A 19,551-nucleotide genomic window follows, 5' to 3' on the forward strand; every position below is an offset into this window, starting at 1 on the left:
CTCCCACAGAAGGAGGATTTTCTTTGGAAGAGGGAAATCAGATGAGGGTCAGCTCCCCAAGCAGGAAAAGTGGCCCTGTTTTCTTCAGGTTTCCTAGAGGCAGCCCCAATAGGCTAGGAGGCCAAGATAGATAGGCGAAGAACATAGAGTGTGTTGGGACGCCTGGGTGGCTCAGTGGTTGAGCATCTGCCTTCAGCTCAGGGCATGATCCCGGAGTCCCAGGATTGAGTCCCGCATCAGGCTCCCTACATGGAGTCTCTTCTCCCTCTGCCTATGTCTCTCTCATAAATAAATAAATAAAATCTTAAAAAAAAGAACAGAGTGTGTTGGGAATATTTCCTCCACTAGACTGAGCAAAGATTTATCCCGTGAGCTTAGGAGGATTGTTAGGTGGGGCCCAGGGACAGTTCAGTTCCCTACCACATCAGCAGGTAAGGAGACTGCTGCCACCTGAAAAGCAGATTGTGGAGGCCCAAGAAATAGGTTGTCCTTGGGGTGAGAAACTCAAGACCTATCCTTGGAATTCATCAGGTCTCTGTGGAAAAAAAAAAAATCATACTATCCATCCACTCATTATTTCTGAACAAGATTCTATTGCAACCAGTAGAAACAGTTCCTAAGAATGGTCAGTGGTATGTCAACTGGTTGGCATAGCAACAAGTGACTGCTTTTCCAATTGAGGGCATAATTCTTTTCACTCATGTATGACAGGTTATCAGGTCAGGGATAATGGCACCAGATAGAAAATAGGCTCCTTGTAATTGTACTGTTGATCCTTAAGAGGTAGCTAATAAAGGTAAACAGCATAAATTTGATAAGGTTTTCTAGGTCCCTTCAATAGATCTTAGGCTTTTAATTTGGGGAGTCCAAAGAGGTTCATAAATGGGCTTAACACATAAACTGACAAAGATTATGAATGTATATAGCATCACTGCATATGAGAATTTCTCCCTAGTAAAAACGGTCCAAAACCTGTTTCAGGTTTGCAAGTATCCACCTTTGATTCAAAAACATTTAGAAATCCCTGCTAAATGGCCTTCCCTGGTTTGCGAAATGGACTCCTCTTGGAGGACACTTTACTCCGTGCTGCCCTAGAGCAAAAGGAAGCTGCTCAGCCTTCTATTCCTCACCAATGAGCTCTGCCAGAGTTTCTTTTTCTGGCTGAGTTTCTATCACTGCAGCCAGCAAAAAAGAACTGGACAGATGTAGTGAACAGAGTCTAGTAGATTGCTGCTGTGGCTGGGTTTTTTTGTCAGCACTTTAAAAAAGAAAAACAAAACATTCTAGATTAAACTGAATTCGTCTAGAAATCATAAACCAAAAAGCAAAGAGAAGACGGATTTTGCTCCTTGCCAACCGCAATACCTCACAGGGATAAGAAAAGTTGAGCTGCAGTATAAAAAACTAATATAAATGATTGTGAGGGAAATTGATAGAGGATGAACTGCTTAGGTTAGGTTACTGGATAATAAACTTTGGCATTCACTAACCTGTCAACTTAAGGAAAAAAGGAAAAGTCTACATTTTTCTCCCACAGTACAAGTAAACTTCTTGGACTACAAGCAACTTTTCTCACAATCAGATTCATTCATTAGAAGAAGAGATGAACAAATCATGAGGAACTCTGAAGGTTTCCCCTTGCCCAGGGGTGACCGATGGTCATGGTATGTATACAGCAAGACACTGTATTCCATGAACGCTACAGAAGCAGGTCCGGGTAGATGAAATGACCCGCCACACATAACCTCTGAGTAGCAGTCAAAACACAATGCACAGGCTTCTCTGAAGGGTGGTCATGTTTCTCAAATACAGCGGATGAATCTAAGGCTTAGAAAAGTGAAGTGGCTTTGTCTGGGGAGAGGAGAGACCTACAACGTCTTCTAAACTTCAACCTACCTCGGCTCCTCTCCTCTGCCTTTTGATCATTAAATTCTAGACTAGCACAGCTAAATTTCTGAGAACCTCCACGGAAGGCTTTGGGACCCATGTGCGTGTAATTCAAGCAACAGTAAGCACTTCATATGTGACAGATACTCTACTGGACACATGGAATACAAAGCTGAAGGAGGCAGACTGCCTTCATCCAAATATAAGAATTTGTTCTGAAACACACAGTGAAGGGTGTTAAATACCGACTGGAGAGGTGCCTGGGTGACAGTCAGCTGGGCGTGGGACTCAGTTTCTGCTCAGATCCTGAGATGCAGCCCAGACTGAGCCCTGCATTCGGTATGGAGTCTGCTTGGGTTTCTCTCACCCTCTGCCCCTCCCCACCTCCATGCACTTGCTCGCTCACTCTCTCTCTGAAATAAATCTCAAAAATAAAATAAAATAAAATAAAACCACAACTAAATTTACTGATACTCAACAGTGAATCTGATGTCTAAGACTTGTTTTTTTGTTCACTCTAGATGGCTGGGGTTGGGAAACTGATGGTTACTAACAATCCTTCTCTTTCATTAAACCACCTGCACTTTTCAGGGGTACGGATAAACCAAAAAGAAATCTCTAGATCATGTAAGCATCAATTTTTTATTAAGATGCTACAGTTTTGGGATCCCTGGGTGGCGCTGCAGTTTAGTGCCTGCCTTTGGCCCAGGGCGTGATCCTGGAGACCCGGGATCGAATCCCACATCGGGCTCCCGGTGCATGGAGCCTGCTTCTCCCTCTGCCTGTGTCTCTGCCTCTCTCTCTCTCTGTTCTCTTTCATGAATAAATAAATAAATAAATAAATAAATAAAGATGCTACAGTTTTCAGCTTGAAGTTTAACCCTTCCTGGGCTCATAATAAACTGATTTCTTTCAATATAATTTTATTACAGAGGATACAATGGTTGTACTTTGATACATTAGTGATTTTTTTAAAGGATGCCATCAGTATCATATACCTATATAGTTGATAAGGAAAAGGAGTCTACGGTTTTTTTCCTATCACCCACTTAAAACATACCCCAGAGGCCTTTGATATATTTAGCTTTGTTTTGTCAACTCCTATACTCATCATGCAAGTAGAGAAAATTCCATTGGCTTCTAGCAAAATAACGCAAGACACTGTAACAGTGAATGTTTTTAGGAACATTAGCCATGGATTTCATGATGTGACAATTTTTAAATTATTTCTAGGTACCCTACTATATACTGGTTGCTTTTGTATCTTCAGATTAAAGGTCCTCTTCCCCCCTCCAACTCCCCCAAAACACCTCACCACGAATAGACAGTCAGCAAAGATGAGTATACCCTCTGCAAACGATTCAGAAAAATACACTTTCTAGTCTCAGAAATTCGGTGTGGTTGGCGTTACTTGAGACTACAGCTAGGCTGTCTGTGCAGATGCTGTGTGGAATGGAGAGGCAGTCTTCCACATTTAAAATGTTGGAAAGCTAAGTTATCGAGAAAAGGAAAAATGGGTGTGCTTCCAAGCATCGTGTTACTTATGCTTTCTTCTGAATTCAGCTTTAAGCAAATGTTGGCAGAAAAAAATAGGAAGACAAGCACTTTGTAGGATAAATTATATTTAAAGAGAGGGCTTTCTTTAGATGTTATGTTTCTTACTTATATCCTGATGGAACCTGTAAATAGGACCTCTTGGGAGACTCGGTTACAGCTGTGGAGGCACCAGCACCATTGAGGATATCCAAAATGTACTAAACGAGATATTCTAGGTAGAAAAAACACACAAAGAGCATTATACTCATTCATTTATTTGAGTACTACTGTTTGTCAACATTGTTCCAGGCACTAGCAGTACAGTAGTGAACAAGAAACAAAATTCCTGTCTTCGCTGAGCTTCTATTCGAATAATTAGACTAATATAATTCAAAATACATGGTGAGCTAGACGGTGTTAAGTGCTGTGAAGAAAAAAAAAAAAACAGAAGAGGGGCAGGGTGTGCTGAAAGGGGTAGTAGCTGATGTGATGGACACCCGAGTAGAGGCCTGGTGCCGAGAAGCACAGCCACAGAGATGATCTAGGGGAAGAGTGGTCCAGATAGTGGCACAGCAAATGCAAGGGCCAAGGCAGGAATGTGCCTGGCAATTTGAAGGAATAATGAGGAAGCCAAAGTGTTTAAATGCCTTAAATTGCTTCCAGATTAAGGGGTTACAATTTGGGGCAAAATGTCAAGACATTTTCATAAACTCTTTGGGTACGCATTTACAAAAGTATTTTCCTACTCTACTTAACCCTACCAAGCTTGAAGAAATGAGGAAGAGAAGGTAGAGTGGGTGATCCGAGGTTACAGTGAGGCCTGAGAAAAAAACACTCTGGAAGAAGTATCCCAAACTCAGCACCACAGTTTGCCTCATGCTTCAACTTTGTCATTCAGAGGCACTTTTCTTACTCCAAACAATAGGAATTGTAAAAACAAAATAATGCAACTAACAATCTTAGAGCTTAAAAAAAAAAAAAAAAAAGGATCAAATTCACTTTTTTCATTCAATAGGTAAGCAAGAGAGACCCTACGTACACCCTAAATTTCTGTTGAGGAATGAAACAATAAATGCAGCATGACCTAGACCCCCATTTCCCAGCAATGAAGGGGATGGGTATATAACAAAAACAGGTCTCTGATGCTTGCAATTGCACTGTTATTTAAAAAAAAAAAAAAAAACTCTGCTAAAGTGTGTAACAGTGAAAAATTGGAAATATTATAATTTTCTCTCAGCAAGAGAATTAGGATACTATGACTTATTCATATACTGGAATTTTCTGCAGCAGCTGAAGAGCTACATGTACTTTAAAACTATAGTGACAAATTTTAAAATGCAAGCAGCCTATACAAAAAAAAGTTTTTATGTACAATATTAAATACACAAGCTCACAGATACTGCTTCTGGATATATATCGAAGAACCAAAACGTTTCTGGAAACTATGTACACTAACTTCACCTAAGTGATCACCAGAAGATGGAGGAAGAGGAGGGATGGATAAAACCCAACAGTTGCGGTTTATTTTTACTGGGGGAGACACGAAGACAATACAGAGATATTAGCAACTTTTTTTTTTTTTTTAGCAACTCTTAAACACAAGTAGTGTCTATTAAGTATGTGTGAAATATTTCATACTTCTTTTTATTCTGAAAGGAAAAGTTTCCTCCGTCATATTCCACTAACTGCAAGCCAAGTTTCCTTAACCTCCAAACCTCAGTTTCTTCATCTTTGAAAGATGGGTGATGCAAGGCGTACCTGCTTCAAAATTGCTTTGGTGAGTGGCAGCCTGAAGACAGAGCTTCAATCCCAGAGACACCATCACACCCCCACTGAGTCTTCATGCCCCAGCATCCACTCATTCTATTCAATTTCACAATAAGACTTTTCACAACAGAGTCACAACCACCACCACCCAAAAGGAAAAAAAAAAAAAGCCATAAAACAAGTCTAGTCTAAGGCATGTAAATGCTACAATAAATTAACGAAGCAGATTTCAATGAATGGAGATGAAAACCTCAGGATACTCCAGCACAGGACCACCCAATCCAGGTTATGCAAGCATTGGTTAAAAACCATAAGAACTGGATAAATTAAGGTCTACTCGTTTAACAAAAAGCTCAAGGGGGTTAAAAAAAAAAAAAAAAGTGACACCGGTTAGGCATCTTTTAAGAAAAGACGATCAGATTACATCCCCCGGTAATGAAACTCCCAGGCTACACCTGTGCCCAGGTGGGGGCCAGAGCAATCAAAACCCAGCCTCCCCGGGCTGCACTAGCTCTTCCCCAACTTTGCTCAGACCACAAGGTGAGGCTCTCCTCTCTAGGACGAGCTTCTGCTGAGTCCCACTGATGGGCCAGCCAGTTCCTCCTCCTGCCAGCCCCCTACAGCCAGAGCACGTTCTCCTCTCCCGGATGGAAACGGGAGACCCATCCCGCTCACCTGGGAGCCTGCGGGCTGCGCCGGTCGCGGTGGGCGGCCCTGACCCCAGATGTGCCCCAACCGCTGGAAACCAAGTCGCGCAGGGCAGGGTTCCTCGGAGCGGCGGAAGCCCGGACGGCCAGCCCAGGCCCCGGCCCCCGGCCCCGGCCCCAGCCCCAGCCCCGGCCCCAGCCCCCGCCCCGGCCCCCGCCCTGGAGAGGCCCCATAACCCCTCCGCTTCTGCGGCCCCCATCTGCCCAGCGCGCCGCCTCCCTGGGCTCCGAGGGCCCCCGACACAAAAGGGGAGCGCGGGTCCCGGGGGGCGGCGGGCGCACCCTGAGCGCTGCAGGAGCTAAAGCCCGGCCACAAGCCCGCCCGCGCCGGCAGCCCGGGCGCGGGGTCCACAGGGCGCCCCCTCCCAGCTCCAGCACCGCGCCTCCCCGCCCTCCTCGGGGCTGCGGCGCGGCGAAGGGCGCGAGGGGCGAGGGGCGAGGGGCGCCAGCAGGCCCGGGGCGGGGGCGAGCCCGACCCCTGCGCGGCGAGGGGCTCGCGACCGGCCGAGCAGGAACAATAGCAGCGCCCGCGGGTCGCCCGAGCCGCCGAGCCGCCCGCTTGCGCCTCGCTCCCCGGCTCCTCCAAGTTTGCGCGCCGCGAGCAGCCGGGGCGGGCGCGAGGCGGGCCGGGCAGGTGGGACCGGCTGCCGCCCGGCGCCCCCGGGTCGCCCCCGGGTCGCCCCCAGGTGGCCCCCGGCCGCGCCGCCCCGCGGGTCATTCATTCCCGCCCCCCCATCCTCGGCGCCCGCGGCGGACAGGGGCGCGGCGGCGGGACCCCCCGGCACAGGCGGCGGCGCGCGCGGGTCCCCGCTCCGGAGCCTCCCGGGCCTCGGCGCGCCGCACTCACCCCATCGGGCGGCGGCTCCCGGGCCCGCGGGCTCCGCTCCACCCGCCGCTTCCCCAGGAAAACGCGGCGGCCGGGCTCGCTTCCTGCTCGGCTTCCTGCGCCGCGGTCCCTCCTCCTCCCCCGCTGCGGGGGGCCGTGGGCGCCGCGGCTCCCGGGCTGCGCCGGCGGGCGGGGGCGGGGCGGGGCGGGCGCCCGCGGCGGGCGGGGGGGCGGGGGCGGCGGCAGCACCACCACGTGGCCGCGCGGCGCCGGCCCCCGCCGACCCGGGTCCCGCGGGCCGCGGGGGGAGCTGCTCGCCCCGCCCCGCCCCGCCCCGCCCCGCCCCCGCGGCCCCGAACTCCGCGGGTGGGCACCGGGCCCCGCCGACCCGGCCCGTCCTCCTCCTCGCCGTCTCCCGAGGCCAGTGGCGAACCGCGGCGCTCCGGCCCCGGGGTCAGCGCGGGCGAGATCCCGAACGCTCTACGTTTCTGGGCAACTTCCAAGCTCGCTCGTGGTCGTGGGGGCTCTCAGAGTCCCCGGTCCGAGCCAGTCGGGTCGGCTCAGTCCTCCAGGATTCTGGGACGGAAAGTAAAGCCGGATCCGCTCCTGCCTGCGCGGCCGGAGCCGGGCGCTGCGGCGGCTGCTCACACTCATCAGGTGGCAAGAGGGAGGGAGAGGCTGCGCGCGCGAAGCGTGGCTCGGCTCAGGACTTACAAAGGAGGAACCTGCCCCGAACCCAGGGGCTCGGCCGCGGACGCCCCCAGCCGCGTCTGGGACGCGCGGAGGGGCCTCCCCCGCCCGGGCCCCCCGCCCCGCGGCGCCTCCGTCCGCTGCAGCGCGCTAAAACCGGCCTTTCAATCATCGTAGACTCCTCCCGTGATTCCCAGGATTTCCAAGCCCCCCACCTACTCCTGGAGTTTGGGGCTGCTTTTCTATTCATTCTAGTCCCGCCAACCAGCTCTGGCTTAGAAAAAGTCTACGTTCACCAAAGGCCCCCTTCCTTCTCTGGGTTAGCTCTGCAGCCTTACGCAGGGCAGGAGGCTTTCTAGAATAAATGACACGAGTCCTTTGTGGTGGGATCCACTGGAAGTCATTTGAACTTAAAAAAAAAAAAAAAATCAGTTCCAACGAAAGTGAAATTCACCCAAACAGTTCAATTTAAAAGGGTGCATCGTGGCTGCGACTGGATGGTCTTCCCGTTAGAGTGTATCTGCCTCCTCCGCTCCCCCAAGGCAACAGGCTGTGTTCGCTGTAACGGGTAACTTGTCAAACAGGGAGCAAAAGCTGTGGAACTGGGAACTGGGAAGTGACTGTGCTGCATGGTCTTCCGAAATCACACATCAGAGATTCTTTTGAAAAGTGATGAATAGCCCGTTTAAAGCGAGCCATGCGCTCCTCTTCCCGTCCTTTATCCCTCGGGAATAAAACGACGCTCTGAGATGCGAACTGGCAAGCTAAGCTGCTTGTTCCTTTGATGCTGGCCATTTCTATGATACAGTTTTTCATTATGGTTCGTATTAATGGACAAATACTTGTGCGCTTTCTGTTCTGCCTTTAGCAGGTCAGTCTGCAAGCAAGGGCAGCTGGCAAGGTGGGATTCGGAGCATGGTATATGGGTATATGGGACCACCTTCGAAACCGAACATGTGCATATTCTGTAGGAACAGTTGGCAAGTTGAAGTTTACTATCAGACAGCATTAAACATTCTTGGGACGCCTGTGTGGCTCAGCGGTTGAGCATCTGCCTTCGGCTCAGGACATGATCCCAGAGTCCTGGAATCGAGTCCCGCATCGGGCTCCCTGTGAGGCGCCTGCTTCTCCCTCTGCCTATGTCTCTGCCTCTCTCTGTGTGTCCCTCATGAATAAATAAAATAAAATCTTAAAAAAAAAGATCATTCTTACAGTGCCCTGTCCCAGGCACTTACCTCTGAGCCCCACTGCCTATGGCAGCTCGATGGCTCCTGTTGGTAGTTTGTGTGCTTATTCTCCTTAATTTATAATCCCCCCCACCCCCCACCAAACATCAGCAAGCCCAGCTTTGAGTGTGGAGTTGCTGTGGAGGGAAGGACTCTTGTAGTTAGGCTGATATGCCAAGATTCTTTTCCAGATGCCTCCTCCCCTGAAACTCAAACAACTGTTCAGACCACAGCTGAAGTTGTGCCACCTGCAGAAGAATTGATGGTCAAGTACAGGATCGGACACAGTCTTCTCATTGGTTTGGTTTGGTTTATTTTTTCCCCAGGCCTTTGAGAACTGCTAACTCATTCAGGATACATTGAACACTCCCTTTAATGGAAACCGGGCCCATGTGCCAAGGTTTCAGAGAAGGGAGCAAGGACAAACTGATCATCTAAACTGCCTAGAAAGTTGTTAAAACATTTTTTCGGTGGAACAGCATATTGTGTTTGAATAGATGAATTACCGGCAAAGCAAGGTAACTGAGATGTAATATATAGTCCTAGCAGTAGTAAGAACAAAGCTACCATGTTTCCTGCTCCCTCTTTTACCAACCTGCCTTTTGAAGTTCACCGAGTGTTTAAACTTCTCCTGGTCCCACTTTCCTAATCAGTAAAAAAGAACATTGAACTACATGGCCTCTGAGAATTTTTTCAGCTTTAAAGTCCTAAACCCATTGTCTTAATTTGAGGAGCCATCACAAACGGTATTGACTTTACATTCTATGGCGAAGCATCATTCTCTAAATTGTTCTAGCAGGTCAATCTTCTCATACCTACAAGATTATAAATTCCTAAGAGTGTTGCCATCCAGGATTTAGCAGGGTCCATGAAAGGAGCTGATTGGTAAAGCCAAATTTTCATTTTTGAAATTAAAAAATATCACATCCCTTCTTTCTTGCTCCATCTTTTATCAATTTTGTTTTTCCTCCACATTAGGAACTTTTTAAGTCCGGGCAACCAAGGCTAAGACTAGTTGGAATAACAAGAAACTGTCCCTAATAGAGGAAATAGAGGTAGGTATCACACCAGGGCCAAAAAGTAACCCTTTGCTTTATTTGGCTTTGGGTCAGGATCTGGCTGCACTTCTGGGTCTCGTTAGAAGCAACGTGATTTACAGGAATGTGACGATATTGGCCCCACTCCAGTGAATGGAACAAAAACACAATCAGAACGTTAGAGATGATCTACGGGAAAAAAAACCCCAAATATTCATAGGAAAACCACTTTTTTTGGTATTTTCTTTGGGATATTTCCAAATAGGAAATTGTGACATAGGAGAAATTAATAAAACAACTTTAGCATAGCAGCTTAATCATTTAATCAGACCATAGTAATAGACTAGAAACCATAAGCACTTGAAATGTCATCAGTCCAAACTGAGATGTGCTGTATATGCAAAATATACACCAGATTTCAAAGACGTAGGATGGAGAAAAAAAAGTATCTCAATAATTTTTATGTTAATTCCATATTGAAATGATGCATTAGGCTAAATATATTAACACTAAGTTCACTAATTTCTTTCTTTTTTTTTTTTTAAGATTTTATTTTTAAGCAATCTCCACACCCAAAGCAGGGCTCGAACTCACAACCCTGAGATTAAGAGTAACACGCTCTACCAACTGAGCCAGCCAGATGCCCCTTCTTTTACTTTTTAAAATGTGGTTAACTAGAAAATTAAAAATTACCATGTGGCTTGCATTACATTTCTATCGGATAGAACTGCTGAAGAGTTTAATGTTAGCAGCTAAGACACATTCAGCATCTACTCTATACAATGCATTTTTCTAAGTGATATTTACATAACTACAATGGCCATGTACTTAATTATTCAACCTGGGACATTTTTGACACTTTTGAGAATGAAGGGGACCAGGCAAATTCTAAACCAGGATACTAGGACAAAAAGCATTAACTGGAACTGTCCTGAACAAACTGAGTCAGTAGGCCACCCTAATGTTAGATCATCTAATCTTTATGTTGGGGAGAAAGAATTTCCTCTGCCCTTCAAGATCTTTCTAGCCAGACTAAGAATCAAATTGAAATGAGACGGATTAACCGGTGAAAATCACACTTAATTTTGCATGTATAGAGATTCCAAACAGACATAAAATTCCAAGATGGCCAGGCAACACAAGGCTTTTGTGAGCTAAGGAGAGGGGTAGGGGTCCAAGGACACAAAAGAAAGGAAGACTGCTGGCAGGAAGGTGAGAGGAGACATTTTGAAAACAAGGTTGCCCTCTTATTCAGGTAAGTCTCTTAGGTAAAGAAGAATCTCTGTTAATATCCTCTAATTGGTACAAACAGGCAATTGACAGGGAGGTAAAGAGTTTTCCTGAATTTGCTGAGTTTTTATTATTTTTAACTCAAAATAATCTTCACGCCAAAGTGATCCATCTTAGGACTGTCCTTGGCCCCTGTGGTGATACCAACCCCATAAGTACCACTATTTTCCCTACTTAAGGGAACTGGGGCACAGAGGGATTAAGTAACTTGCCTAAAGTCATGCAGCCGGTGGCAATGTTGAGATAAATTAGGGCAGTCTGGCTCTAGAGCCTTCAATTTTGACTCCTGTGCAATACTGCCTGTTGAAGATCTAATATAGATGAAGAATTTAGTATCTATTAAAGTTTTTCTTAATACAGCAACTTGGATGGAGTATTATCCTATTTTTACAGGTGAGGAAACTGAGTTTCAAACAGATCCAGTAACTTGCCAATATCATCGAGCCAGAAAAAAGTGGCACCAAGAATTGTAGTTCAGGATGCCCGACTCCAGAGCCATCCTCCTAACCACCACTCCATATTGTCTTCAGGCCACATGGATTTATAACCACTTAGGTATTGATCTCATGCCTTTTCCCAGTTCTGGCAGAGGCCTGGATAAGAGGACTGGAACCCAGGTGAGACCAACTTTAGAACAGGCAACAGACACCAAAAGCTCAGTCTTGGTCCTCTTCTTTCTGAGAAGAAACATTTTATGGTAATCCAAATAGCCATCCGTGCCGTCAGGTTGGTTGCTCTGCCATGTGCATGTCAGAAATTCCAGAAAGTTCTCTCCCATTAAGGCAGTGGAGGAGGGCATCGTGAGGAATTCAAGAACATTGAAAAGGCAGTTACTTGCTTAGCAGAAGACTAAGAGAAAAAATGTTCACAAAGCTCCACAGGCACAAGCAACGATACAGGATGTAGATCCATGGGTGTGCCAGTCACATCTTTTCTTCCGTCTTCTGCAGTGGGTCATCATCTTGGCAGCCCCTTTAGAATCACCTGCCTGTAAAAATCACCAATTGCCTCAGCCCCATACCCTAGGATACTGATTAAAGTGGTCTGGTGTGGGCATTAGTATATTTTTAAAGATTTATTTGTTTGTTTGTTTGTTTGTTTTGAGAGAGGGAGCACAACAGGAGGGGCAGAGGGAGGAGAGAGAATTTCAAGCTGACTCTATGATGAGCTCACAGAGCCCAGAGCCCGACACGGGGCTCCATCTTACAACCCTGAGATAAGGACCTGAGCCAAAACCAAGAGTCAGATGCTTAACCGACTGTACCACCCAGGCACCCCCAGGCATTGGTATTTTATACTTTTTCCCTAGATCACCATAAAGTGGGGCCAGGCTTTATTGACTGTCGCAGCCGTGTCTGGAGCACCCACTTCTTGCTTTAGCATTGCCAACAAAAATGAGATTAGGTGGAGAGGATGGGGTGGCTCTTGCAATGGGCCTTGTAAAAAAGTCAATGCTCCAGAAGGATTTCTTGACACAGAGTGATTCTAAACCAAACCACTATTTTTCTTGGCTTGGGACACTTGTTTTCTGTTACGGCGTTAAACCTGAGCTCCACGATTTTTGTCTTGTTCATTGAGATCAACGTCTGCCTACCAGACATTTTAATTCATGTTTCTTCCTTATCTGAATAGCGCACCCATAATAAGTCTGGGGACTACATTTGCTGATGAGTTATTTTGCATCTGTTAGGGCTTCTTGCTTCTGTTTTTCCAAGGCGTTGTGGCCATTTAACTTCTGGTATTCATTTTCACTTTTCCATTTGTGTTCGTTCTCTTTAAAATCCTTAGTAGACGACATAAAGTAGATTGCTGGTTCTCAAAATTGGTCTTTCAACTATGCAAGTGAACACATTTTTAAAATTCATTTTCCACAGCAGACTGTTAGTGCTTAAGATATACGACTACAGTTCTGTGAAGATATTTAACAGAATTCCACAAGTCCTTTGTTTGTTTTGCCTCGATACAAATTCCTCCACTCTCCAAGTAATGCGCCTTGAGCAGGTTTCTCACATTCAGGATGGAGGTTCTTTTAAGGTAAACTTATCATTCTTCCTTTGCCTTCTTTTTTCAAAGACAGCCCTACAATTTATTGTTCTTGACTTCCTGTTTGAGTTTCAGAAGATTCAGACCATGGAAATGTTTTGCACGGTCCTGTGATATGCCAGAGGAGAGGAGGGGGACAGAATTGGGGGAGCCAGAAAGATCACTGTGTAAATATTCCCTCAACAGAGATGAAGTAGGAAGGGAAGGTCCACAGAAGCCAGCAAAAGCAGGAAAAAGGCTATGGTGGCTTCCTCTCATGGATTCCTAGAACCCTGAGAGCACAAATGCCAAGGAGACAAATTGGCTTCACAATAATAAACCAATAGAGGGGAGGACGGCAGAGTTCCAGTGTTAATGGTATCGAGGTCACTGCTGGCCAATCAGAGGGGAGTTTGTTATTTAGAATTATATAAAAAGGAAGGGATTTTTGGAGGCTACTGGAAAGAACCAGAAGACTAAGTTGGCTCTGAATTAGTCTGGGAAATTTGCCATCAAAAGACCCAGGACTCAGAGACAAAGAGAGGGAGGTAGAGGTCTGAGTGGGTCTCATATTTGCTCTGTGGGCTTCTGGGAAGTATTTTAAAACACTTTTATTTAAACTGTGGCCTTAAGAGGACTCTCCATTCACATCCAACATAACTCGCTCATATTAAGAAATAGAAATTGTGAGAACATTCAGTGTGTTTCTTCTCATCCTGATTCTCCCTCCCTGACCACACTGCCTTCTGCTCCAGGTCTGGGCATTCTTACTTGCATGTTTGATTTGGAGGGGAGGGAAATGATTCCAGGCTAGAGGTGCACCTTGGAGAAATTTTATAGTAGTGAGCGTGAGGCCAGCTCTACAGAAGAACCAGTGAGAACAGAAGAGCTGTATTGGGGCAGGTGTCCTCCCAGGGTGGCCTGGAGAATAGGCTTGTCCAGCCAAGAGCAACTGGTAGCCAGTAGAAAGCATTCATGATTGAACTTTTATTTTTCTCTTTGTTTATTTTCTCTTTATTTCTCAAGGAATAAAAATGCAAATTGAAAGCATTTTTGAAAACAGAAACTAGAAGAAATAACTCTGTCAGGTAGTGGCTTGGAACCCTGGCTTCTCCACTTTCAAGCAGTGCAATTTGGGGCAGATCACTTCATTTCTCTTGGCTTCAGTTTCTTCATCTGCCAACTGGGGATAATGTTAGTATCAGCCTCTTGGATTATCTTGCAGATTAAACAAGTAACACATGTGAAGCATGTACAATAGTACCTGGCACAGAGCAAGAGCTAAGTAAATAATATCTATAATTGTTATTAATGTAGAGAAGCATACAAGATTCATAGAACCCAGAGGAAAATAAAATAGTGACGTATATCAAAATCAATTAAACCATTATTAAAAATGTCATCGCCTTGGGGCACCTGGGTGGCTCAGTGTTTGAGCATCTGCCTTGGCTCAGGGCATGACCCCGGAATCCTGGGATCGAGTCCTACATCGGGCTCCCCGCAGGGAGCCTGCTTCTCCCTCTGCCATGTCTCTGCCTCTCTTTCTGTGTCTCTCATGAATAAATAAATACAATCTTCAAAAAAATATCATCGCCTGTAGTTTAAACATTTCTAGGGCACTAACTGCTAAGTCTTATATGAAAACTTTGTCGATTAATCTGTAAGGTGTAGTATTGAACACACATAGAAAGGAAAAATATGAGATGCTTTCTACCTTCAAGGAGCTTCCAACCTATTTGGAGAGATGGTCTACAGACATACAAGGACAAAGAGTCACCAAAAGAAGACAAACAGATGAGTTCATGTTGCTTTCTAGTTCTTTGATGCTCTTCTGTGGCTCTGCCAAGGCATGTTGCCCAGTAAGCAGAACCCTTGAAAATGCGAGGCTTTCTATTATGCTGAAATATTAGGTAGTAGTGCGCTACGGGAACCAAAGTATAAGTAACTCATCCCTACCCAGAGATTCCCATTATAACGTGCAGCCAGGGCTGACACTCACTGTGCTATGCAGCTTCCATGATAGTAAATAATGTGATTAAAACACCATTGGCGCCGGAATCAGCTTCCTGTTCCAGTGATAATGATGCCTATTAGCAGATAACGGTGGCCTTAACACAATGGGGACTTGTTTCCCTCATATTCTGAAAAGTTACTTGCCTTTAGATCAGTGGCTCAAGGTGATCAGGTCTGAGGTCTTTGATTTCTATATTTTCCCTCATTAGAAGACAGCTTGATCACTTACATCATCCATTCTGTGGTCAGGCAGGAAGAAGGGGAAGAGAAGACAGCTGGTATAGTCCACTCAATGGGGAGATTTTCTGAAAGCCCCACTCAACATCTCAATTTTATTGACCAAATTGTATCTCACATGATCACCGACATCTGAAAGATAGAGAAGGAAATATCTATTTTTAGCTAGGTGCATTGTGCATCAAATGAAATTGGGGTTTTACTAATAGGAAAATGGGAAGAATGGATATTGAATCTATCTATTGATGTAAAACAAACAGTCTCAAAACTTAGTGTCTTAAAACAACAACAATATAATATAATTTACTGTTTCTCATGTTTCTGTGGGTTGACCGGGTGGTATAGATATATGGTATAGGCTGGGGTACCAGGATGGCCAAAAGGTATAACGTGGCCTCCTTCCTACAGCATAGTATTGGTCCCTGGCTAGAGTTCAGGTAGGGATTGGCTAAGACCTCAGTTCTCAGGGTTCCTTGGGCTTCCTCATGGACTGGTGGCTTTGTTCCAAGAAGGAGTGGCCCAAGACATGAGCCTCAATGTACAAGTGCCTATCCAGCCTCTACTTACACTGTGCTTGCCAAAGCTGATCATCACATGGCCAAGACCAGAGTCAAAGTGGGAAGGAGCTACACAAAAGCATACATGCTAGGAGTCACAGTTTATTGGGAACCTCCAAAGTACCAGACCACCACAGGGTAGGCATCTCTGCCAAAGTATCTTTTGATAATATGTTAAAATTATTCAGTGCTCATTTTACAGCAAACGTAGAGCCAAATGAGCATTAACTCTTAAAAGTCTCACAACAACTTCATGGGGTAGATACTCTTATTTCCATTGAGAAATGAGGAAATAGATTAGGAAAGGTTAAGGAGCTTGCCCAAGGTTACAAAGTAAGAAAACTCCAGGGCTGGAGCTTCAAGTCAACCTGAATGCTCGGTTTGGACAGTTTGGGAGCACATTCTGGTTGCACATCTGATAGAAAATCAAGTGACAGGGCTATAATAAAGTAGCTATTTTAAAAAGGTATTTCTTCATGTTTTTAAATACTATTCTCTTTCTTCCCTTTAGCAAATACAGAGAGAAAAGTGTGATGTCCCTGCCCATCAGAGTCAAGGTCAAGGCAGAAGGACTGTATCAAGAGGGAGCCCATTCACTTCTTTGTCAGGTGATCTAACGTGTGCTGGGACCATCTCCATGAAGCATACATAACCTGAGGTGGAGGTTAGGACACACATTAGGCAGGAGGAGTTGGATGGCTACAGTTGCCTTTGGGAAAACCTGAGGAAAAAGTTTGACATGGAGGAGACTTGTTTAAGGAATCCTTCAAGGGGGTTTCTGAAAGGAAAATAAAAAGTTTACTGGACTTACACCTGGACAAGTGCGTCAAAGGTGGATCTCCCTAACATGCTAAAAACATCTCCACTTAATGTAAAACATAGTGTAGACACTATACTTTGTTTAAAAGTGTGTTTTCTCAAAGTGTGGTTTATGGATTCATGCCCAGAAATAATGACTCACTATCTCCAGTAGGTGGGTCAGAAAAATCTGCATGTTTAAGGAACATCCCAAGGAATTCTTATATACAATAAATTAGAAAATTATTGATTTAAAGTGTTCTTTCAGAGATGTACCTGGGTGGCTCAGTTGGTTAACATCTGCCTTCAGCTCAGGTCAGAATCCCAGGGTCCTGGGATAGAGCCCCGTGTCCAGCTCCCTGCTTAATGGGGAGTCTGCTTCCCCCCTCTCCCTCTGCCTGCCTTTCCCCCTGCTTGTGCTCTCTCACGCTGTCAAATAAATAAATATAATCTTTAAGAAAATAAAACCTAAGTGTTCTTTCAGTATGATGGTTTTAAAATCATGCTTTTCAAGCTTTAATGTACATGTGAATAGCTGGGATCTGTTGAAAAAGCAGATTCTAATTCAGTAGGTCTGAAGAAAGGCTTGAGATTCCGCATTTCTAGCAAGTTCCCATTGATGCTGCTGGTCTGAGGAACCATGCTGACCAAGGAGCAAAGCTTTAAAACACAAGGAAAGAACAAACTCTTTGGGGATGGAAAGTTTGCAGGCAGATAGAAACAGTGGGAGTCACGGTAGGAGTATCCACTGCCATCTACAGAATGTCACTGCTCTTTCCAAAAGACAGGTCACTAATAGAAGACGGATATGGCAGTAATAGAAGGAGGTTAGCAATGTTCAGAGGGGCTTCCCAGGTCAAGGTAAGATACACAGGCAGGTGCAACAGTTATCAAGGCATGTTTTTTTCTTTTTTCTTTTTTTTTTCTTTTTTTTTTTTTTTTGAGAGAGAGAGAGGCAGAGACACAGGCAGAGGGAGAAGCAGGCTCCATGCAGGGATCCCGATGTGGGACTTGATCCCGGGTCTCCAGGATCAGGTCCTGGGCCGAAGGCGGCGCTAAACCGCTAAGCCACCCGGGCTGCCCTGTTTTTGTTTTTGTTTTTTTTTTTAAGATTTTATTTATTTATTCACGAGAGACACACAGAGAGAGAGGCAGAGATATAGGCAGAGGGAGAAGCAGGTTTCTTGCAGGGAGCCTGATGCGAGACTCCATCCCGGGACTCCATCCCGGGACTCCATCCCGGGACTCCAGGACCACGCCCTGGGCCGAAGGCAGCCGCTCAACCGCTGAACCCCCCAGGCATCCCTCAAGGTGTTTTTCTAATGAATCTGGTCTTGCGTATTTTAGGTGCTATGAACAGAGCTCAAAGAATCTCAAAGAGTGAAATAAATTGGAGTAAATGAACACAAATGTTTAGAGGAGTTGAACACCTAAGGTGCAATAATACACAATTTGTATTCAAGAGTTTGTGTTCTTTCAACCCTTGCTTTTTACTTAGTATTGCATTGTTTACAAGTGGAAGGAAGAGACATTATACATTATGTACTAGTATATTTTTAAGAAGTGTATTTTTAGTCTTTGCAAACAAGTCTTGATTCTTAATTAGGCAGATGCCACCCCAGGAGCTGCACATCGGAACACAATGCATCCTCCTTCAGAAGGTGAGCTTGCTATTGTACTTTCACTAAGAGTGGCTTGCATTGATATCACTCTTCAGAGTTAACAGAGGATTTTTATATTCACTTATCCCATTTTACCTCCCGATTACAAAAAACAATTAAGGCAAAAATGCTATCCTATTTGCAGATTTTTTAAAAACCAAGTTACAGAGAGTTTTAGGGACTTGTCTACGGGGCAGGGCCAAAATGAGAACCCTAGTATTCTGAGTCCCAGCCGCATGACTGCTTGCTACCATGCAATTGCTTATGGCAAACAATACAATATGTCTATAGATTATTGGAGTCTCAGTCAGATACACAAAGGAAAAGAGGCTCTCTGTTCCACTAAACTGAAGCAAGAGCCTAACTGCCTCACATGCAGTTAGGCCTGAGGGGTTGCAGAAGGCCCAGCCTGCAGAGCCTGGGAATGTATTTCTCCCTCTAGCAACAGAGCTGGCTGGAAATTCTGAAAAATATTCCCCTACAAACACATAAAAACACTAGATAATACCAAACATTTGGTTAAAAGCACAGTTAAACTTCTAAGAAAGCAAATGAGATTCATAGGAGGCAAGATAAAGGAAACCAGAGTAGTTAGCAAACCCTGAAGCAGAGGGCTGCTTTGGGGGGCATTGGCTGATCCTGGGAGCTTGGTTTTCCGTGGGGGAACTAAAGTCCTGTGGGAGTGAGAACCCAGATCCTGAGAAAAAGCTAGGGATCTCAAGCATCCCTACTCTCCAGGAAAAAGTTGGGTTAGGAAAAAAAATCTATCCTTTGGCAAAAGAAAAACAGCAAGGTAAGGGGTTTTTCCCACTTTCCCAGGCCTTGGTCAAAGGGATGAAAAACAGAAACAAACAAAAGTCTTTGCTGAGAATTTATAATTCCAAGCCTGTCCTCAAGGAGGTTAAGTGTTTATTCTACTTACATGGTTTGGGAAACCCCAGCTAGAAAAATTATCTTGAAAGACTGCCAGTTCATAACTCCTCAAGGCACCAGGTATAGAGAGAGATGGACTTTTATAGATTCTTCAGGCTTCCCACATTTAAGAGGAGACTTAAACAAATAAAAAAAATTAGGGCTATCTGGGTGGCTCAGTCAGTTAAATGTCCGACTCTTGGTTTTGGCTCACGTCATGAATTCATAGTCATGGGGTTGAGTCCTGCCTGGGGCTCTGCTCTCTGCACTGAATCTGCTCCAGATTCTTTCTCCCTTTCCCTCCTCCTCTGCTCCTCCCCAGTGGCTTGGGAGCTCTCTCTCTCTCTCTCTCTCTCTCTCTCTCTCTCAAATAAATAAATAAAAT

General features: G+C 45.4%; 2 protein-coding genes across 13 annotated transcripts in view; one reads left to right on the forward strand and one right to left on the reverse strand.

The window, feature by feature from the left end:
• RAI14 (retinoic acid induced 14) overlaps positions 1 to 6,899 on the reverse strand; it is a 138,295-nt gene extending 131,396 nt beyond the window's left edge. For 2 of the 7 annotated variants that reach the window (XM_077896268.1, XM_077896271.1), the window contains exon 1: positions 6,745 to 6,888. The gene's annotated coding sequence lies outside the window, so the exon portion shown is untranslated. Of the gene's footprint in view, positions 1 to 420; positions 445 to 5,865; positions 5,966 to 6,744 lie in introns of those variants that run through there. The other 5 variants (XM_077896259.1, XM_077896262.1, XM_077896265.1 and 2 more) reach the window with 5 other exon arrangements.
• A 4,440-nt stretch (positions 6,900 to 11,339) lies between these two features.
• The window catches only part of LOC144313017 (uncharacterized), a 74,487-nt gene continuing 66,275 nt past the window's right edge, over positions 11,340 to 19,551 (forward strand). For 4 of the 6 annotated variants that reach the window (XM_077896295.1, XM_077896294.1, XM_077896296.1 and 1 more), the window contains exons 1-3: positions 11,340 to 11,583; positions 16,307 to 16,403; positions 18,200 to 18,254. In XM_077896295.1, coding sequence (XP_077752421.1) covers positions 11,446 to 11,583; positions 16,307 to 16,403; positions 18,200 to 18,254 — 290 coding nt within the window. In that variant the 5' untranslated portion in view covers positions 11,340 to 11,445. Of the gene's footprint in view, positions 11,584 to 13,425; positions 13,537 to 16,306; positions 16,404 to 18,199; positions 18,255 to 19,551 lie in introns of those variants that run through there. The other 2 variants (XR_013378684.1, XR_013378683.1) reach the window with 2 other exon arrangements.

The sequence above is a fragment of the Canis aureus genome, chromosome 4, assembly GCF_053574225.1.
Source record: "Canis aureus isolate CA01 chromosome 4, VMU_Caureus_v.1.0, whole genome shotgun sequence".
Classification (NCBI taxonomy): Eukaryota; Metazoa; Chordata; class Mammalia; order Carnivora; family Canidae; genus Canis; species Canis aureus.